We start from the raw sequence: 23401 nt of genomic DNA, 5'->3' as shown, positions 1-23401 counted from the left end.
GTATTTAGACCATTTTCAAGCTGTACATTGCCAGAACAAAACTTTGTATTATATGCATTGGAACAGGCTGCCCAGGGAAGTGATTTAGCCCCCATCCCTGGATCTATGTAAAAGACATTTAGAGGTGATGTTTAGGGACAAGGTTTAGTGGTGGACTTGGCGGTGTTAGATTAATAACTTGATCTTAAGGGTCTTATTTTACCTAAATTATTCTATTATAAACCCTGTCCTCCTTCCCCCCCCAGCAGCCTTCTCTAAGAGGCTGGGCAGAAGGCTTGGCATTTCCATGTGCAGCCACACAGCCTGGGCCATGCTGTGACAGGAAATGACCACAGAGACACAAAGGTTTATAAGGAAAATTGGAATAGACTACACAAAAGGAGGGGAAAGAGAGGAGAGACTTGAATGAGGGCAAGAGGGTAGGGATGAGAGAAGGAAACTGGTTAAGGAAGAAGGGACTGAATTAGGGAGAGAGGGAAGGGAGACAAGGAGTGATTCTGGTTTGAACAGCTAGATGAGTCAGATTCACTAAATATGGAGCCTAGAAATGAGAGACATGATGACTTAAAGCTGGAATTGGATATAAATAAGGGGATATGTCCCAGAACCGAACATGAGGAGGACCCAGGATAGGGGCAAAAAAGGAGACACAGAGAGAGGACTTGGAAGCGACAGGAAGGAAAAAGCCATGCTTGGGGATGTGATCAGAAAGTGTCAGTACCACACTGGCTCTGGAGTTTGGACTGGTCCCCATGCCTCTAATTATCAGTACTCTCTGCTGTTAACAAGCAGATGTGAAGCACAGAGGCAGAGTATACTTCTATTCTTTCTTATGAACTGTCTCATTGGGAGAAAAAACACACACTGCTATTAGCAGTTGCTCACATGGCAAACATCCCTGCAGGGGAAGTAAGAGTTCCAGTACCTGATAAGACATATTGAATTCATATGGCAGGCTTTTGATTTTGAGATTGCCATCTGTCTGTAAAAAAATATCAGATTTTTGCACACAGAAAACTGTGCATTAAGGCATCTGCCTGAATATTTCAGTGGTGAAGACTCAAGAACTAGGTGTCAGACTAAGGTTATCTGTACCTTGTGGGTAGGCATGGTACAATCCTTTCTTAGTTACTGGATCACAAAATTTGTTCCAGAAGAAACAACTTTTTTCATTAAGAAGTATCTAATTTATGATCATGAGGTGGAAATATATAGTGGCAGAGACCCCTGTAGTTCTCCTGCACTCTGCATCTGCTGCACAAGCTGGAAATTGTGTGGGAAGTGGGGTATAAATGTAAGAGGTAGCAGCAGATGTGAAAACATTTGCCTCTTGTTACAAAAGTCATTGCTGCTAGGAGAAACTGAATTTGACCAGCTCTGCTATGACACATCTCTCAACCAACTCTGCTATGAGACATCTAAGAGACACCAAGTGAATTTCCAAAACCAAACTATTATTTTTTCCCTGTGGGATTGCCTCCCTACCCTACCTACACTTAGATTTGTACAAGTGACAAGTGCCCATGGCTGGTATTGAAACTAATGAGAGCTGGAACCTGAATATATCACCACTGGGAAGAGTAAGAGTTGACACGATATTAGTGGGGAGAATAAAAGTCTTGTAGTGCATGGCACTATCCAGATAGGACCAAATTGTCCTCCTTTAAGATCAGCATAAAAAAGTAACCAGACTTTTTATGGAGCTAGATATTTGACACAGTTATAGGCATCATTCAAAGCAAGCAATGAAACTGTTTTAAAATTAGTTTGAATGCTACAAGAGAAATAGGGCTGTCAGTATAATAATATATAAGATTACATCAAGTAAATATGTGGCTCTGTCTGTTAATGATGAAATAATATGCTAGACCCTCCTCCCTCAATTAGGTAACTGCTCAGATAAGAGATGGGTAATAATATGAATTTTCATAATAATGTCCTCAGACATTTCAAATTAGGGGCCGTTTGACTTTAATTTCTTTGTGCCTCAGTATAAAATGTGGACAATAATGGACAATAATACTCCTGTTGTGAAGGCTATTGTGAAGATAAATATATTAATGCTTGAGAAGCCCTTAGGAAATACAGCAATGAGTGTCACAAAAAAGTCCACAAGGAAATTAATGATTTCATCTTCATATCAAGGTTCCAATCATGTGCAGTAAGTAAGGCCTGGGGCCACAGGCTGCACAAAAAAGGTAAACCAAAATATGGAATAGCTTCTAATTAAGTGAACACCACTCATCTAGTGCAGCAAGTGAGAGAGGTCCTGTGGAAAAATGGAATGTGGATAGATAAGTAAAGATTGTATCACAATGCATGGATAAAATAGGGGTGAAAAATTTATACTGGTGACTTAATTCTGACATCTCCTAATTCCTGAATGCATGATTCTGCAGCTTCAGTGGTGTTGTCACACTTTTAACACCACTTTTTATATGTCACTGTATTCGTCTTGCTTAAATTATCATCTGCTTATTTCTGATATTAGGCTTGTTTGTGTGATGTTTTTCTTTCTCTAATCCCCTGTATTTAGAACACATTGTCCAGATATGAAAATCTTTGCAGCCTGACCTTGAGGAACAGTAAGAGTTTGTGTAATTTAGATTAGTACAGTAATTGTTTGGCCCAGATGCCAGACACATCCCCAAGGGTATTTAACATTCGTTCAGAAGATGCAGCTGTTGCTTTTCAACTTAAGGTCAGGACGAAAGCACAACCTAGAGCCAAAAGAACATGCTGCAGTTCTTGTCTGGGAGGTGGCAGTTGCAGGTGGCTGGGACACCACCAAGCAGTTGCCTTCAGAAATGTCACCCAGAGTCTGGGAAGTCTGGGCAGCTTTCTGCAACACACAGCCTACAAAGACTGGGCCAAATCGAGACCATAAAAATGTACACTTGCATTCCTGACATGGAACAACAATCTTCTTGGTTTCCTCTAACTCTGCTGTCTGATAAAGCAGATTACTTAATCACTACTTTTCTACCACCTACTCCTTAACAGATTGTGTCTTATACATGGGATCAGTGCTGCTGTTGAGAATTGTTTCTCCACTTTGGGCACACAATTCTGAAATGGAATGAAATTTCATTACAGACCAAATGTGTGCTGCACATTGTATATAGTCAAGTCCAAAAGCCACCTGGGCGAAACTAAAAGTAAAGAGGCATCCAAGGATTATAGGATTATATCCTTAAATCCATAGTGAGATACATTAGAAATTGATGTACACTGTTTTCTCATTTTCATCTACAAGCAATAGAATGGATTACCTAGCCACAAATTTCCATCATTTAATTCCTTGTGTGGTACGTGATGCGGGAAACAACATCACAGCAAAGCTCAGTGAGAACTGATGGAGAGTGAAATCAAAGCTGGATTTATATGAAAGAAAGAGATTCAGTGTCTCTCCTGAAAGATGAAATAAAATCACAGACAAAATGACCATTACCAGCCAGAACAACTACAGTGAAGTCTTCTTACTTACTGTATCATTAAATTAATGCTGGCAGGGGTGCAAGCTGTGAATTCACAGAGAAGTGCAGTGCTCCAAAGGCTTCTACAATTGTTGAAAAAGAGATGGAAACAGAGTTGGCCAGGACAGAGTAAAAACTTCTTGAAGGTGATGGCCAAATTTGGCTGGCCACAGCAGAAAAGCAGCCCTGCCAAGGTTGGGTGACTGAAACCATGAGTACTTCTCCAGGAGTGGGGCACTGCCACCAGCAACTGCCATTGGTCTGTGCCTCCCCCTGTGCCTCTGGTGCACCGTACCGTGCTGCTGGATGGAGGGAGACCATTGCAGGGGATTAAGCCAATTTCAAATCTTTCTCTCTGCTGATGTGCTACCAGGCACAGCAGGACTATCCTGCTACCACCATGACCTTAAAGCAGAGAAAGGGAACTGCTTTCAAATGTCTGCTATGAGCTGGAGGTGGCCAGGCTTGAAGCTGCAGCCATGACTGCTGGGCCTGGGCTTTTTTCTCCTTTATGGCCCTCATAAGTGCTTCAAACCTCTCCCAGCATCGGGCTGCCTTAGGACACACACTGCCATCCCCAGGGCCAGTCCTGAAAGCAGCTCTTTAATTCAGCTATTTTCATCCAGGGAGAAATGGATTCCATGCTGGCTGTGACTGATTTCAGAGGCTCTGACAGCTCCACCTTGCATTGGTTGCTAATGGATTGTCCCCTCTGTGCCTGTGGCTGCCCGCTCTGCTAATGAAGCAGGAGATGAAAGCACACGGCACCATCACACAGTACCTGAGGCTGTGTCATTCTAGCATTAGAGGTATCAGGACAAGTTCAGCATTACTGGCTACTGCAGCAATCAAAAAAGTGTTGGGGAGAGTGAGGTGAAAACTACAGCTCTTTGCCAATTTGAGCAGTATCACCTTTGTCTCTGCTCGTACCATTTCAACAAGAGCAATGATGTGTTGATATCCCTACAGCACCCGTTGGCTCAGGTAGGGTCTTAATGAAACATTATATTGCAAATACTGTCTGGGTACTAGGAAGAGATAAAGAGGTTAATTTTTTGGGGACCAGCCAAGGCATAGTTCAGTCCAAAGCCAGCTGCAGGACACTACTGAGACTGTTTGGGAGACTCTGTAGGTATGTTGATTTCATTGTTTTGCTGCTCCAGTGGGAAACACAGAAATTACACTGTGTTATGTAGTGCTGGTGCCCAATCTATCTGTCAGACCCGGTGTTATTCTGGGGAATCTCCTTTCCTTAAAAATAATTACATGACACAGCAGCAAACATGGTCACATTCCAGAAGAAGGAAACTTTTTAGCTTTTGACCTGTAGGAAACTAGAAACCTGGTTCACTGAAGGCCACACTTACACAACACCTGTGACCCACAGGGACATGATGCCAAACACGGTATAACTGAGTAATTAAATGGTAGTTGAAATTCAGAAACTATCACAACCTATCATTTCAAATCTCTAAAAGCACTAGGGAATAGTTCCCCTCCTCTATACATATGGAAAAAAAATATTTATTGATGGGCTCAGTAAAGTCTGGATTCTAACAGATGTAAAAATAGCTAATGCATTTGGTATCTCAAAACACTCAGTGATTAAATATGTCTGTTTTGTTATACAAATAAAAGCAGCAGCTTTATAGGATGTTAGAAGTCAAAGGCAATAAAAGTAATTGTCTTTTTCTTAGTGTTTCATATTACAGGCTTCAAACTTTTCGAGGAAGTATAAACATCTGCCATTCAATCAGCTTTGCAGAAATAACTCAGCTAGACTAACAATATCAAGCATATTCTTGTTTCTTTTCCTCTCTAAGGTTTAATTAAGAGCAACCAAGCTGTTCTTGCTCCCTCTTCTTACTTGAAACTCAGTATTATTGATAGGTGGATCTGTATGCTCTGTACAGTCTCGTATGTTCAATATGCCATGTAGCTAAAGGTCAGATATGGATGGGCATAAAACTTGTTGCCAAGGCAGTGCTCTGTCTAATGATGGCAGATTGAGGTTTATCTTTCTCTTTTTAATTCATTGCTTGCATTTAAAAATTGCAAGCAATTCTATCATTTAGGAAGCAGCTGAACCTGTTCAGCCTCATCTCAGAATTTTTATTTTCACATAAAAACCTGTGTAATGCTCATAACAAAGCAGATTTCTACAGTCAAAAAATACATTCCAGAGCATTTCTGTGGAGAGCTGAAATTACCTGAATATCACCATTACTATCAACGTAAATCACTCCAATATACTCTTAAGCAATGCAACATTTCTTACACGTACACCCAGCAATAACAAAGCCTATCACACACTGATTACAGCAGAATCTATGAAAAGGCTCTCCTTGCTATTAAAGATTAAAATAGTCCTGTGAAAGACTTGTAAACAATTCCCATATTTTATTGTTCCTATGAGTGCATGTTTTTCTGTGAATTTGGGCTGGATATGTTGGTTTCCAGGGGCAGTATGTGAAAATGCTGGGTCTACTTTTAAATGCTGGGTCTGCTTTGTTATTTCAGGCAAACACCTGCACTGCCAAAGAAGGGCCTCAGTGTCACATGTATGGCACGTACCAATTGTCAGGGTAAAAGGGAATGACTGTGACAAATGAGAAGCTTTTTCAGCTAATTCATTTTGTGTGTAGTCATCTCAGAGCCATGAGGCTCCAGCTGGGACTGGTGCCTGATTACACCAGAAGTTGTACCAAGTCAGCCTCCTTCACTGAGCACCTTGGGGGCTTAAGCAGACAATCACACAAACAGTGAAAGAAAAGAACTACAGTTGTTCCTCTTCTGCAAATGAGGAACTAAGTGACAGAGCTAAAAAAAGGGCTCAGCCCTCAGCCAGTATAAATTGGCACAAGAGGATTCAGGTCATCAAAAATACACCAAGTTACAGCAGCTAAAGAAAACACTGGAGTTGGATTTATAATGCTTGAGATAAATATAATGCACCCGAGCAAGACTTAACCATCTGCAATCAGTATAAAAGATGAAATGCACTTAAAAATACTGTGCTTCACATGTCTTGTTTAATAAAATCCACAGCATAAAAAGATGGTGCCAGTTATCAAACTAGACAAGCACAGAATGGTAACACTGCAAGAAAAACCAGACAGCTCGTTAAAATAGTAAGGTATATAATGTGCAATAAGGGACAAAATACACCCACCTTTTCTCAGCGGAAAATTATTTTGCTTATAATTCTCTTAGTCCCAAAGTAATGGAAAGACTTGAAGAAATGAACTGCAATTTATAGTATGGCCTGGCAAGGGAGCAAAAAAATGTTTCAAGGATTTTTAGAGGAAATTTATATATCCTGCTGGATCTTGAAAATATTTCAACAGAAACTTCTCGATTTTAATTACACATATCAATGATTTTTGACCCTCATCACACTTTTACATAAACACTACCTACACTTTCATTGAACTCTGAAGTGTTTTCCTTTAAAATAAAACCATTTGATTGCCAAAACATTATTTCATTTTCTGATCTGTAAATATAATACATTTCTATTCTCTTTGCCTTATCCTCAGTAAAGAACAAAGTGAAGGAGGTGTGGAGGCTTCATGCCCTATTTAGTCAGAGCCTTACTTCCCTGCCAGGAGACGGGCAGGGACATTTCCCTCTGTAGGACACTCCATTTCTATGTGCTGGTTCCTGAGCTGGCCATTTCTGGAACCACACTAACTTGTCTCTCTTAGTACACAATAACTCATTCCCTTTTTACCAGTCACAGAGAGATGAGACAGGAAAATTAAGAGAAAACAGATGCCTGATGGATGAAAGTGGAGCTCAGGAGAGCTACTGTTCTGTGTTCAAAATTGAACTGAAAGAGACTTGATATCATTCAAAGCAGTGACTCTCACGGAAAAAAACCCAGCACTTTGGGACCAAGGAATTCAATGCAGCTATAAATCCATAAGCAGCAGCTGTAGAGGCAGATTCAAGAAAAGAAATCTAGCATAGGAAAGAAAGATTCACATCTGACCCACTACAAAGAAATGCCATGCAATAATGGCATGAGAAACATACCTTTTTTTGGTTAAATGGTATTTAGGAATATACTCAGGTATGTCACTTGAATTTCATAACAAGTACAAATAAAGTGAAGATGTAGGTCAAGACTGTTCCTTTCTATTCCTTTAATTAATTTTTATTTTCAGGATTATTTTCAAATGTTTTACATCAGTACTGATAAGGAACACTTCCACAATCCATAGATGAGGATGCAGAAAGGACAAAAGAAGAGGGGAAAGTCTTTACTGTGTGAGACACTGCAGGAAGGAAAATCCATTACTTGCTACAGAAAGGTTTCTCCCAAAGTCACCCCACTTGAACTTGTCCCTTCTCCTACAGAGATCTGCAGGCCACAGGAGATACACTACAACAGAGCCAGACCTCACAGCAGGATTCTTGGGCAAACATTGCACAATTAGCTGAGTACAAGTGTGTCTTCAAAATGGTTATACATTTCTGTAATGCTGTTTGACAGGCGTGTCTAAAATCTGCTAGGAAGAGCAATATACTCTGAGCGGAATGAAACACTCCACAGAATTCTGACAAAAGTAGTCCAGGGTGTATGGCTCCTCTCTGTAAAACCTGCCTCAGAAATGGAGGTGGATCTGTCATTAGTTTTATTAAAGGCAAAGATCCATCTACCCTGACTCATCTGAAAAACTTGCCACTGGTCACCTGCCCTTATTTCTGAGTTCACATCTGAGACATGACCTTATCAATCTTGTCAGTATCTGAAGGGAAGGCGTCAAAAGGATGGAGCTGGGCTTTTTTTGGTGGTTCCAAGCAATAGGACAAGAGGCAATGGGCAGAAATTGATGCACAGGGAGCCCAGGGAATTCCACCTGAAAATGAGGAAGAACTTTACCATGCAGGAGACCATGCTCAAGAATAGATTGTTCAGAGAGGTTGTGGAGTCTCCCTCAGGGGAGATATTCAAGAACTGTCTGGACACAACCCTGTGCAATGTACTCCAGGATGAGTCTCTTGAGCAGGGAGGTTGGACCAGATGACCCACTCTGGTCCCTTCCAACCTGCCATTCTGTTATTCCACGCGATTTAATATTTTGCTCTCTCAACATGAGATTATTGGAGTAGCAATACTAAAACTACATTTTAAATAAAACTTGCCAACATATTTTCACAGTCCAAATAAATAACTTCATGTAAATAAATAACTTCATCATACAAATATCACTTAGAAATGCAATTAAAAAGAGCCTCCTGCTTTGTGTTATAAAAATATGAAAGAGTACTCAGGACAAGCTGTTTCACATAAGATTTTTCTCTATATTCAGCAACTCCAAGATCAAAATACTGGGATTTCATTTATCAAAGCCAAAAGAATGGTTTAATACAAATTTTATATGAAGACAGCTCTGTTTTTCTAGCCTGCATGCAATATCAAATTCAGTACAGCTTGATACATTTTCATTCATACTTTCATTACAGCTCCGTAAAGTACAATAATTTATTATACATTCTCTTGAATCTTTTTGAAACATCAAACAAAATGTAAAATTCAAGGGTAGAGAAAACAAAGCACCAGAAATTTTACAAGAAAAGCAGTATTATGAGAAAAACAGCATTTCCTTTCTTATCCTTCCAGTTCTGACCACAAACCACAGTGAGCACTGGACATTGGAAAACAACACTGAACTACAGGACTCTATGCACCTTTCAAGCCCTAGTACAGCACTGATAAAATCTGAGTGCCACCAGTGTTACCTCTATGATAATTACTCTATGGTATAAGTAATAGATAGTTTTTTAAGAGAACTGAATGTCTCAGAAACACTCTCTGCTGGCAGAATTAATAATATATTGGAGAGGATGGACCAACTGGTTCTTTTTATATTCTTTGCTGACCTCCAGTTCAACAGACTAACATGCCTAGGACTAAGAGCAAAGCCATGGGCCTTCCATGCTCCTCTTCCTTGCCTCAGCCCTAATGACATAATTTTTCTCAGAGCTTTGGGTTAATTATTCACACAAATCTCAAACCACATATAGATGCAAAGAGGAGAGCACAGCATCACATGAAGAAGGTTTTTCTGTGACCCAGACTCCTTTCTTTATAGGTAGATTGAAAGGAGCAGACATCAGGCAGATTACAATGAACCATCTCCCCAGTTAAGCTTTCAGGCAGAAGTCATTACACTACAAGGATCTGTCATCAAGTAAAAAAAAAATTCATGTGAAAGTGGAAAGCTGAATCTTAATAGCAAATATTAATTTTCATCTATTAAAGTATCTTAGTGTATAATATTGTAAATGCTTGAAATCTGGAAGTATTTCTTTCTTTTCTGAATTTATTTCATCTTCCTAAGAGAAGATTTGAATTTACAAAACAACCAGCTTCTGTTTCTTTTCCTGATGTAATTTTTGCAGAAAACACTTTCTAATTTGGAAAGTCATACAGTTCTTACCTAGCACTCTAAGAAGAGAAATCACCAATATTTTTGCAATAAAAGGCTAGAGGCCTTTTTTGCAGAGTTACTGAGAATGATGTTATAAAATGCCCTCCCTAATAGTGATTGTAAACGAAACATTTATTTACATTTTCGTAGCTAAATACTGTTGTGGTGCATCAGTTTAGTTGCTCTCTTGCATTGGGAATTTGCACAGAATAGTTTTGTATTGTACTGTATAGCTTATGTTATACCATGTGGTTTGTTACCCCGTTTCCCCATCACATGTTCTTTCCCTCACCTGTCCCGGTACCCCCGGTGGTCTCTCCCCTGGGTTACCCCTCCCCTTGCCACTCCTCACTGGTGTCCCACTGGCTGTGGACCTCTCCCTCAGTCCCCATCCCAGGGGGTATAAAAGCTCCGTGCTGCCAGGGAATGCTCTCTCTTTCTCCCATGGGTTTGTCTGTCTGATGTGTGTCTTGGAATAAAGGACAACGTTTCCAACGTGGAGGAGAGCTCTTCTCTAATCTTTTACCTTTGTCTATGAAGTATCGTGTGGGCAAGGGTCTGTAGCTAGCTGGAGTGGACCCCAACAGCCCAGGAAACATGTTTCTTCAAAACACCATTTGCTTTAGAGGAAATAGAGTGACTAGGCAGCCTCAACAGCCGGAGTGAAACATTAGGAGTGTACCTGCATGACAATAAGAAGGTCAAACACCAAGATGAAAGAAGCCAAGAAGGCTCTTGAGACCTCATCACTTGGCAGAAATCCACGATTCAGCTTGTCCCAGCTGATCCAGTCAGTAGTGATGACAAGCACAACTACAGAGGTCAGAGTAAACAGAACCGTCCTGGAAGGAAGAAGAAAAAATATTTCAGGGAGAATACAATAGTAATGAAGATGCATCATTCTGTTTTATCTGTCTTCTAATGGTCAACTAGCATTTTATCAGCACTTTCCCATTGATGAAAACCGACTAAAGAAAATTAAGTGCACAAACAAATCTTTTAATTTAAGAAAGAAAGCAGTCAGCTGTATCCTTAGTGAAAATAAATTTAGTAGCTAGTACTAAGCATGTTGCAAAATTAGCTGGAGTATATCACTCTGGTTTTTCATTCTGTACTTTTCACTGAAGACGAAAACCAGGTAAGTAAATAAGAGAAGTAAAACATACCAAGGCCTGCATGATCTATGCCAAATTCAAATTAACTAATTGAGAAAACATTGTGTAAGGCACCAAAGACATTAGAAACTGAAAATCTTTTCTGAGCTGTAGGAGCTGTAAGACACTAACTGTGAAGTCTAATTTTTATATATGTCTCCATTAAAAAAAAAATTCAATGCAATAAATTAATTTGTTTTCAAATTCTGGAGATTATAGAAAGATTTTGCTTTATGTTTTCTAAGATGTCCTTCATAAAAGTTTTTAACAATGTTATGACTTTTCTGAGAAGTCAAAAGTGAAAAGTGAATCACAAAAGTATTAAGGCCCCTGTATAAATGCTACAAGAATTCCAGAAGACACATTTGACTAATTCACACAATTTTGAAACACAGTATTTAGAAAATATCTTTCTAAGCTATCCCTGAAAAATACCTCTGCATCATTTCCAGCATCACTTTGGTAATACCTTAAAGAGTTGGCAGCAGTGACTGATTTAACTTCTGGTTCCATGGAAGCTGGAAAATTTAGTTGGTAATTTAAGGATGAGCAAGGCTTTTTCCAGTAGCCATAGCTGTCAGCAAATCTGTGCTATAATAGTGGCATATCAAAACCTGAATGCATACTCATGACTAAATAATTGTGGCAGGATTTTTTTTCTACAGCAATAATGTCTCATTTTCTTCAGCCACTGAAGGTTGTAAAATAAAGTGAAGAATATTTCCCATGACATTTCCAAACAGGACCAATACTCAGCAGAGGGAAAAAATATCTGTACACCAGTAGTCACAGGCTACCAGTCTGTATGCATTTCTTTTTATACAGCAGCCTTGTCTATCTGTGAGGAAGGAAAACCAAATATGTACATAGGCAATAGTATAATACATTTGGACTCATCAACATCATTCTTCTGTGACATGATGGGCTGCACTTCTTCAATGTAATGAGACAAAATTACTTGATTGCCACCACCTTTACATTGGAATGACTATTTTTGTTCTTAATAAATTAACTCAGTTACATGCAACACTACGGTTGATGCCCCAACAATTTCCCTCAAAAGAATTATGAGCACCTAGGCAAGAAAAAAACAATAAATGAGGTATATGAAATGTAATTAGACCTAAGCAATAGTCAAGCCTTCTTATCCCAAAATATTTGCTTAGCTACCATCTCAACTGTCAGTACCTGAACCTGACTTTTCTACAAGCTCCACTTTGGTACATACACAGAACAGTTTACTTCAGAAAGACAGTTCTCTCTCTCTTGCATATAGTCTCTTGAGACACACAAAAGTGTTTTTCCCTACTTATTTCACCTTCACATAATATTTGAAATTCTCATGGTTAATGTTCTTACTTTACCTGAAAGGTTCTCCAGAAAGAAAGCAATCCTCAGCACTTGTCTGCTGGCCAAGGCAGACTCCCCCAGCCACTAGGCACCCTGATTTTCCTTGACCTTTTTCTGTGGAACCACCTCTCCTGGGGCAGAGGAAGTTTAAAACCATAATTCAAATCTGAGTATTTTGCTATAGGAAGTATATACCCAGAAGTTATGCTCAAGACTATTCTGCCTCAGTCCTCTTGAATTATGCATTTGCATTTTGGAGCAAGAGTTCAAAGCATGGAAGATCAGACTTTGGCATGTAGGCAAGCAAAGGCAGGCTTATTTTTATTCATGCTTTGTTGGCATGCATGCAAAGACCCGACGTGTGTACTCAAGTCCTGATTTCCTTGAGGAAATGCATATGCACTTAGAAAACGGCTTTGTTATTCATTCTGAAATGTCAAATAGAGAGGGAAGGGAGCAGAAAATGGGCTGCTAATGGAATAAGAAAATGCTAGACCAACAAATAAGGTTAGAAATAGACTTTCAAAATGGTTGCATTAAACAGCATAATTAGTACTCAGTTGTATTTTTGACCTATGATACTGGAGCACAGCAAGATATTCAATACGTGCTTTTGGAGTTATTATAAACTGAGGTTTCTTGGGTTAGAGTTCAGTTCGCTCCTTGTGAAAGTACAATGTCCTGGAGATTAAGAAAAAAAAAATGAGAATTTCACTTAACTTGACATAACTTGTATTGGATAAACCAGTGTGAGCTGCCCTGCTATATCTAGCCCAGTGTAGTTTGCCCTTTAATCTGCAATGCACATTATTGAGAAAGAGCTACACCGTCAACCTATTCCCCACATTGCTGGCAGGACCTCTCCTCATTACAGAAGGGGAAAGGCTACAAGGTGAAGAGCAAGAGAGGACTGACTTTTCTCTGTACCAGGCACTAAGAAATGCAATTTCTGCCTCTAGTTCACGAAGGAAACGCACTTTTATATTTCACTTCTAATTCTAGCTTGCTGTATTGAATGATTATGTGCCCTGGACACCTATTCAGCTGCAATAACACACATTTTACAGCCTACTGCATACTCCTTAAGAGTGCAAATAAACACTGTCTAGACCAATAGCATACTGAATAGTTAAAATTATTAGGCAGGTCCACAAAAGTCAGTACTGTGCTTATCACTGCCAGTGATTATTTAAAATCCCCAGTGCTGCTGGGGAGGGATAAAAAAGGGGAGGCTGAAAGAGAAGAACTTTTACTGCCAGAAACCTCTCAAAAAATAGGCAATTTTTTAGACTGTATCTCTATAATAATCTTTGATTGCCAGGACTGAGTTTGGTCTTGAATTTGTCAAATCAAATCACTCATGCCAAACTGAATCCATACAGGCCCATTTGTTGACAGAATACTAATCTGGTTCTCAAAAACTTGGCAAGGCCCAAAACAGGTGCATCTTCCCTTCTGCCCCTTTCCACAACACTTTCTTGCACTATAAGCTTTGACCAAACTGACCAACTTTAAGTCTGTCCTCCAGTATATTATACATTATGAAAGGTTGTGAACCACATGGACCAGAAGCTGAGCAGTTTTAGTCACTGAAGGTGGTTCCCTCATGGCAGACAGGGTCACAACCTAAACCCTGTAGAGAGGAAACACAATGAGCCGAAGGTTGTGAACCACATGGACCAGAAGCTGAGCAGTTTTAGTCACTGAAGGTGGTTCCCTCATGGCAGACAGGGTCACCTAAACCTTGTAGAGAGGAAACACAATGAGCCACTGTGATCTTATGTCCTGGATGCTTGGAGACACTCTCTTCTGCTGTTAAATATGTCCTACCTCCCTCATGAGGAACTCCTAAGCAGAGCCCATGAGGCCACAACTGATTCTCTTGCAGCCCCAAGGCAGTACCACAAGACCATTCATAGCACATCCCCTCCAAACCTACGAGCATCTTTGACTCCATCCAGCCACTCCCTCAGGAATCAGTCTCTTATTTGTCTGTACTGAGTGAAAAACTGAACAATCCAGAATTTGTCCCTGGAAAGAGAAAAGACAAGCTAATAAAGGTATACATGTTCATAAAACATTTAATGTTGGAAACAAGAACTGTTTCCAATCTGAATCCCATGATTCTTCATGTCTAAATCATCAGGGGAAAGTATATAAAAAATGGATTCTGGTCTGTGATGGAACTTATTTTCTCATATTGTAACATAGAGAAAATGAAGTTTTTCATTCAAAAGTTAAATACAGTTCTCTGCATAACACTACCTTCCCTTTAGTTGTGACTTTGAGCTGCTCATTTTTGGAGGTATTTAGAAGTTTCTTCTCTTACATGACCCTCTGCTAAATCTTTTGTGATGCTACAGCTTTGATGATCAGATAAGACCAACTGAAGAGATGAAAGACAAACTTTAGTTATTTTCCTCATTTTCATTTTGTCTTTTTCTAGAGGCAAAAAACATTATCTTGCCCTTTGACTACACCTTTTCCCAAAAAAACCCCTACCTGTGATTAGTAAAAGTAGCTCTTGGATTTGTATGACTCAGCATTTTGAGAACTTTTCATCTTAATTTCACATCTAATTGTCACTAAGCTGGGTCATTTGTAAATCATGAAACATTGTTAACAAGGATTCCAAGTATTGCTTAATATGTTGTTCATTTGGAATGAACACATTTGACAGGACCAAGAAACTGGTCAGTCACGCTCCTTAGGGCTGCCCTGAGTGGGAGTGGGTGTCTGCTGTCCCACCCACATCACACTGCCAGTTCCTGGCATGTCTCTGCACCTCCCTGGGGTTTCCCCAACTCAGAAACCACCCACCATGAGTCACAATCCCTCACTCTGCTATGAAATGCACCTGCACTGGCTCTGATTGCCTTGGCAACTTCTCATGAATGTACCCAAATAGTTGCAAATATCCTGTGAAAACAGATACAGAAGAGGAACAACAAATTTTACTGCTCCTTATATTTAAAAAGGCTTTCCAGTCCTCAGGAAAGAAAGATAATCCATTGAGTCAAATACTCTACATAATTTTTAATCTCAGAATCAACACTGGCCAAATATACAGTCACACAGTGTACAATAACTATAAAGAACAATGCTACTGCAGATGTTCATATACAAATGCCAACACTTTTTATTTCACTTGTTTTAATTAAGAAGGGCTCTGTTATTTAATCCGTCAAAAATAGCAGCACTAAACCCATTCAAAATAAAATATTTAGTCTGCCTGTTGCTTGGTGTCAGAACCACTTCTGCAATTAAGCAAATATAAGGGACAGATGCTCTGGTGGTGGAAAGCATCTGTGTTCCCTGGAGCAGCATAGCTTCAATCCTCCAGCTGGCCACTGCTCTTCTGCCCCTATGGGACAGTTCTCTGAAAGAGAAAGCAGGGCCTCGAGATTTCTGTGTTTACCAGCAGCTATTGCAGTGCCACAGAGTGACACAGTTGGTGTTGAGGATCCCATATTCACAGTGTTTGGGTAGTGTGGGCTGACCTGAGCATGCATCCATAACTTTAGCACACCAGGTGAGATCCCAGTGTCCACTTCAGATGTATCCAGAAGAAATCACACTTGTGCACCCCAGAGCAATCCATACCATTAAAGAAAGGGGAGGTGGAGAGGTAACTGGCAGGTCCACCCCAGAAATGTGCTACTGAAGTGAATTGGTAGTACATACAGTCCCTAGAAATCTAGGAATATTTAGAGAGTTAATTACATTGGACCTCTTGTTAAAATAAAGTGTTTGATCCTGATGGAGATAAATATGTGGCAGAGATATGGAGCAATACTATAGTCAGATTTCAGAGCACCATTCTCCCCATGGCATGCTCTGCAGCCATGAGTAAATGGGAGAAATTACATTAATGCAGATTACCATCAATGAGACTTAATTATCTGAAGTTAAATATCAATTAGAAGAAAATGGTTATAATTCAAATGTTGAATCACATTATTTTTTAAAGTCCTTGTCACCACAAAAGTGTATGCCTGACTTCTGTCCTGTTGAAAGTAATGTGTAAGTAATTCAGCATTTGCTAGTAACTACTGGTTCTGAAACACTTCCTATGCTGTGTGTGGCTCATAACTACTCATCATTAGCAGATACTGCACATTTTGAGAACCATACGTTCCCAGCTGAGTCTTCTAAACAATGCTGCTTGTCATTCTGACTGGTGAGCTGAAGAAATTGGACACCACAGAGTATAAAGGATGTTCTGAGGTGGCAAAATTGGAATGGTTTTTCTGTTTTTTCATATATTTACTTAGTAACATTATAGGCTTTCCAGATCACAAAGATGTAGAACAAGCAAGACTGGGGCTTTGATGGAATTGACTTGGTATGCCTTTTCCAGCCAGAGTGTCCCTAGAGCTCAAGGCTCTTTGAATCTCTGAACCCTAAGTATAACCCCAATCCTAACCCTAACACCAGTTTCAGCTCTGAACCTAACAAAATCCTATAGGTTTTCCAGATCAGAAAAATGGAGGCCCAGCAAGACTGGAGCCTTGCAGGGATCATGTGGTCATGCCTTTTCCAGCTCCAGTGTTTCTGGAGCTGTCGGCTCATTGACTCTCTCAACTCTAACCCTAAAGCTAACACTAACCCTAAGCCTAACCCTAGCCCCAGCACTAGGCTAGCCCTAACCCTATACAATGGGTTTCAAGTTCAGAAAGATGCAGGAGCAGCAAGGCTGGGCCTTGCTGGGATGGTGTTGGCATGGTTTTCCAGACCCAGCGCTCCTGAAGCTCTAGGCTCTTTGACTCTCTCAATCCTAACCTTAAACTGAACACTAAACCAACCCCAGTTTAAGCCCTAACAATAAGAAAATCATGTGGGTTTCCAGATGAGGAAAGTGGAGGAGTAGCAAGGCTAGGGACTTGCTGGGATCACCTCGTCTTGCCTTTTCCAGCCCCAGATGTTCCTGGAGCTAACCTACCCCCAACAACCCTTCCCACAAACGTTGCTTCACATCTATCTTTTGCCTGTCACAGTTTTGATTTTATTAGAGCGTATCAATATGATTCCAGAGCTATTTGGGAATTTTGCACAAAGATTTGTATAAAGCCTGAAATTACATTTATGTTAATATATAAAGGAAACATTTTGCTGTTTCATGTAATAAAATTAATAAGATTAGGTAATGTAATCACCTGGTGCAATATCAGAATTCTAGCGCATCATATTTTTATTACAGGTAGAAGCATCTTTGAGTTTCCTTTTGCCACACCATTAATTTACTAAAATGAAAGTGTTATCTATTTGAAACAGCAGCTCATTTAAATTAAACTCGTCACCATAAGCTTTACATTTCAAATGCCATTTCCTATCTGTGACACAGAAAGGCAAAAAGTTTATGAAAGTTCATGGTCTTACTTGTAAAAAGCATTTTCAATCACTATCATATGCAAGGTAGTATAAAATTCACATGAATCATATCCAAAGAACTCTACTTCATGTTCAAATTCCAAAGTTAGAAGTTAATTGCTTAATTCCAGCAGAAAGCATTTGGAAAAAAACCTGAATCAAAACAGAAAACCAAACAAAATTCTATATAAGGTAAAGAGAAGGCATTTTTCTTCCATGTTTTACTTTCATATGGATACATCACTTATTTTATCAATGGAACGGGGAGTGGAAGACAGCTGCTCAAAAAACAACAGAAAAAAGATTTAAAAAAATATTTTCAGAGCAACAATATAGCTTAGGATAGACCTGCCTGGCAATTAGTCAGCAAAAATGGTGTATGTTCAGACAAGTGCAGTTCTTCAATATGCAAAATTTACCCATGAAAGGGATGATTTCTGCAATGTGAGGGAAGCTGTGTCAGAACTGGGCACAATTCCTGCACCTCATTGTGGCTGTGGAGCTAGGGCAGCAGCTCAGTTACACAAGGTAATACAAACAGTGCAGAGGCCATTACCTGTTCTGAGTAAGTCAGAACAGCTATTTGAATATTAGTGTTAATGAGGCCAGCTGGATGCAATAACAAGAAGATTTTCACATGCTACAAGGTACTATTTGTTCAGACTCTCTAGCTAGAGCTGGTCTGCTTAGTATACATGAGTCAACATTAGTCATGATGTGACATTAGTCATGAATCAACAATCCTCTGGACACAGATTTCCTACACCCATGTGTCTTAGTGCTCAGTTATTCCCAGTCCCTGGCTAGAGTGAGGTAAAGACTGTTTATCAAGGGATAAGACATGGGATATTTGTCCAAACATACAGAAGAGGGACTTTGACTTTCACGTTTCCACTATCCTCAACAACTGCTACAAACGGTCATGAGAAGATGTTATAGACCTCCATTTCTCAGTCACCATGAAACACTCAGTAAAGTCTTAGATCCATTGCAATGTAGAACAGGAAAAAATATTTTTCAGAGCAACAATATAGCTTAGGATAGACCTGCCTGGCAATTAGTCAGCAAAAATGGTGTATGTTCAGACAAGTGCAGTTCTTCAATATGCAAAATGACCCATGAAAGGGATGATTTCTGCAATGTGAGGGAAGCTGTGTCAGAACTGGGCACAATTCCTGCACCTCATTGTGGCTGTGGAGCTAGGGCAGCAGCTCAGTTACACAAGGTAATACAAACAGTGCAGAGGCCATTACCTGTTCTGAGTAAGTCAGAACAGCTATTTGAATATCAGTGTTAATGAGGCCAGCTGGATGCAATAACAAGAAGATTTTCACATGCTACAAGGTACTATTTGTTCAGACTCTCTAGCTAGAGCTGGTCTGCTTAGTATACATGAGTCAACATTAGTCATGATGTGACATTAGTCATGAATCAACAATCCTCTGGACACAGATTTCCTACACCCATGTGTCTTAGTGCTCAGTTATTCCCAGTCCCTGGCTAGTGTGAGGTAAAGACTGTTTATCAAGGGATAAGACATGGGATATTTGTCAAAACATACAGAAGAGGGACTTTGACTTTCACGTTTCCACTATCCTCAACAACTGCTACAAACGGTCATGAGAAGATGTTATAGATCTCCATTTCTCAGTTACCATGAAACACTCAGTAAAGTCTTAGATTCATTGCAATGTAGAACAGGAAAAAAAACTTTTGAAACTGAAAAGATATATGTTTTAATATTTAGAAGGGAAAACCTATTTCAAGTGCATTTAGATGGTAATTGAAATGCTATTCTAAAAGCCTAAAATTAAGCTTTTCAGACCCAGAGCAGGAGCTAAAAGTATGTCTCAACACGTCCTTGATTTTCCTGAATTGAGACACATCATTAAATTCTAGTTTTAGAAACAAAAAATACTGTAAGTGTGGATTTAACACCACATTTTCAATCCTGTCTATGATCTGCATTATTTGGATTTCTAGATGATTGCTTTAAGACAAACTGATTAATTTTCAAAAGACACAATTGAAAACATTTAAGTAAGAAAAGTGGTAAAATTAATTAATTAATAAAGCAATTCTTTAATGAATAATTAATTACTTCTCAATTGCTGAATTTACTAGCATTGTTTCTGTTCACAGTTTATTTAATCATTAATGGAACTTTAAACCTGATCAATGTTTTACTATACAACCAACACTCGGAATGTTTCCTTCAGGATATTCTAGACTTGTATTTCTTTTCTGCATTTAAGTTATTCAAATTTTTTCTGAAAGCACAGTGAGGTCTGCTACATTTCTTCTAGAGCCAAGCAAAAAACTGATCATTATTTTTTTAAAATACATTATTTTTACATATGGGTTAATTTAGTGCAAATAGAACATTTTACAAGGAATTCAGAATCAGCCAGAAACTTAACCATAGAGGTTTGGTTTTTTTCAGAAGTCTGCATGTGAAATAACACATCTAATCTCTTATGACAGTCAACAGAGATGTACTGTGAGATTTGGTTGCCTAAATCAAATTTAGTTTAGCATGATTTGGGCTGCTGTGGAGTACCTTTGTTGGTCTTCAAATCATGCAACAGAAGGTCTCCTCTGAGCCCCATGTCCTGTCCACCAGGCCTGTGCACTATTTCAATACACCAAAGCATTTCAATACACCAAAGCATTTCAAATTTTAGCCTATGCCTATGTTTAGGGACCTGAATCCCACCTTTATTCAAATGATGGAGTCTGGAAAATTATGCAGGTGACTACAGGTAAGTAGTGGCAAGCTGAATAATGATCATGTGCATTGACCAGAGCTCCATTGCCTGTAGCAGGAGCTGGCATGTTGATAGCCATGATCAACACAATAAACATCAGACATCTCAAAACTGAAGTCAGTTCTTGATGTTTTAATTTATTCAAATGAAAAGCCTTTGTATTTTTGAAATGAAAAACAAATATACTTTATGTAGGAATTAACAACACTCATATTTGAATAAAATAATGGAAAATTTGTATTTAGAAACTATCAAATGAAAGCAGTCACTGAAAAGTTGGGGTTTGCTTGCTTTTTAAAAAGGTATTTTAGAAAACTGAAATTATTTCACATACAATTTTGATGTGGCTGTCATAAAATTATCCTTGCAAGTTTTTGGAAAAGAAAACAAGAACAGACCCCATAAAATTTCCCATAGTATGTGTGATTATAAAAGTATCACTCTGTGGTTCTAAGAGTTACCAAGTATAAAGCATAAAAATGGAACTTAGTTTATCTAAGCAGAACATATGGAACATGTTGTCCTTGCCACGATACTGTCATGTTGCTACTCTTAGAAAACATTTATAAGTGGGTGGGAGAGCTGTACAGTATACACATACATTGTCAGGGCTTCTCAGACAATATATTACAACCAAAACTGAAATTTAAAATACAGTTCAAGTTTAGAATAAATTAAACATAACAGTTTAATAGCTTTCTATGTTCTAGACTAGACTAGCTGTATAATTTATCTATACACTACTTTTATTGAACAAGAAATTTCTCATTATTTTAGGGGTTCATACACCATCATATCTATGGGATATAGTTTCTCATTCATCAAGACATTGCTTTCCACAACTATATCTGCGCAAACCCTATTACAGTAAAATATAATTGCAATTGTTTTGAACTGCTCTTCAGGTTTATTTTCCCCAAAGCATTTTAAATAAATACAGGGTCTTTCACCCAACAACTTGATTATATTTTGATTAAATGTATTTCCAAAACAACTGTAACATAAAAAAAAAACAAAGCCAAAAAAAACCCCAAAAAACCAACCAAGCAAAAAACAAACAAAAGCATTTTAAATAAATACAGGGTCTTTCACCCAACAACTTGATTATATTTTGATAAATGTATTTCCAAAACAACTGCAACATAAAAAAAAACAAAGCCAAAAAAACCCAACCAAACAAAAAACAAACAAAAAAAACCCGCAAAAAAACTTTCATTTTGCTTCCAGAAAAACCACATTTTTATATCAAAAATCTTTCAGATTTTACCTCAGTGAGAAAAGGGAATTACTAGACAGCAAGCTGAGTGCATGCCAGGCATGCCTGCTGGCAATAAAGAAGTTCCAACAGCGTCCAGGGCTGCAGTAACAGAGGCACAACCAGTAGATCAAGGGACATATCCAACTCATATCCAGAATATCACATCCAGTTTTTGGCCAACAGTACATAAAAAGCACCAATAAACTAAAGTGGTGGTTTTAAAGTGGAGTATTCTAAAGCTTTACTGGTTAGGGGCTGAAACACTTGTCCCATGAAGAGAGCCTGGGGGATGGGAGAAACTAACAACTGCCCTCCACCAAATGCCTCTGGGGAGGTGAGCAAGAAGATGGAGCCAGCTTCTTCCAAGAAAGTGAATAACAGGATGACCAGAGAATTTATACCAACTCAAACATTCTCTAGAAAATAAAAGTTCATATACCTTATTTTTCGCAAGTTGAGCCAGTTCCAGTATAAGGCTGATATGTCTTCTTAAGAATAAAAGAAAAATCACATGCAAATTGCTGTGATTTTGACTTCCTGGAAGGTTAACCTTTCTAACAGTAGAACAGGACTAGAAATAAGATTTAACAAAAAGAAGATAATAAAAAAAACTCACCAAAACACATCCTGACAGCCAGTGCTGTTCCAATAATTATATTCTCAGCTCTGTGACAATGTGAATTTTGTCACTTTTCAGTGGAAGATAAACAGAAATTTCCAAGAAGAAAGTGCATCAGGGAACTTGGGAATTGTTATGGCTAAATTCGCTAATATGCCCAGATACATACTGGATAAACTTTAGGTTTTCCAGGAAATAGTTATCCCCCTCAAACAGAAATTTTTCACTATTTCAGAAAAAGTCCTGTGTTCTATGCTGAGACTAATCTGCACTATTTCCCAAATTGTTCCAGTAAACAGAAACCAGATAAATCCTGGAAGGAACAGCAATATTCAGGGAACTCAGCAAAGATGCAGTAAAACCCAGGCTAAAGCCTGTCCCATACCCGCCCTGCAAAGAGAAGTGCAGAGCTCAGATCAGCAATCATCCTTGTGGATGGGATCATCATGCTACTGGCTACTCTGAGGAGACAGGGGTCTCACTACTTCTGATGAGAAATTCCTTCCCATGGATGAGAAACATTTATCAATGAAAATTTAACCAATAATGATGCTTATTTGAATGTTTTGGTTTTCTTAAAATACAGCAATCAAAAGCTTTATTGCAGGATTCCCCAAAAGGTTTAAGCAAAGATCCCTTTCCTCCGGAAATTGTCATCCTTTACCTTCCAGTCTTGGTCTCTTCCACTTCCAACATCCTAACAAGTAAGACTTAACATTAAAGATGCTCAGAATTTACCATCTCAGTCATATAATTCTATGCTGAAAAAAACCAAAACATTTGCTTTTAGCTGACATTTCCTCATCACAGTCAGTACCCATTCAGTTTTAGACCTGTTCCTTCCTTCTGTCCACTTGACCTGACTTAGTTCTGAATACATTTCCCTGTGATTTGTAGCTTGTAATAGAGCCCCTTTGGCCCTAAGATTTGAGTGTCTTTTGTTGATCTGGGACTAATGCAAAGGAC

At 38.9% G+C, this 23401-nt stretch overlaps 1 protein-coding gene across 2 annotated transcripts in view; it reads right to left on the bottom strand.

Moving 5' to 3' along the window:
- TMEM117 (transmembrane protein 117) overlaps nt 1-23401 on the bottom strand; it is a 184830-nt gene that overhangs the window by 30526 nt on the left and 130903 nt on the right. For both annotated transcript variants that reach the window (XM_039726858.1, XM_039726857.1), the window contains exon 6: nt 10599-10758. In XM_039726858.1, the coding sequence (XP_039582792.1) occupies nt 10599-10758 (160 nt within the window). The remainder of the gene's footprint in view (nt 1-10598; nt 10759-23401) is intronic.

This window comes from Passer montanus, unplaced genomic scaffold (assembly GCF_014805655.1).
Source record: "Passer montanus isolate IOZ18808 unplaced genomic scaffold, ASM1480565v1 scaffold6, whole genome shotgun sequence".
Lineage (NCBI taxonomy): Eukaryota > Metazoa > Chordata > Aves > Passeriformes > Passeridae > Passer > Passer montanus.
Note: the sequence above shows the minus strand (reverse complement) of the source record. Positions and strands in the feature narration are given on the sequence as shown.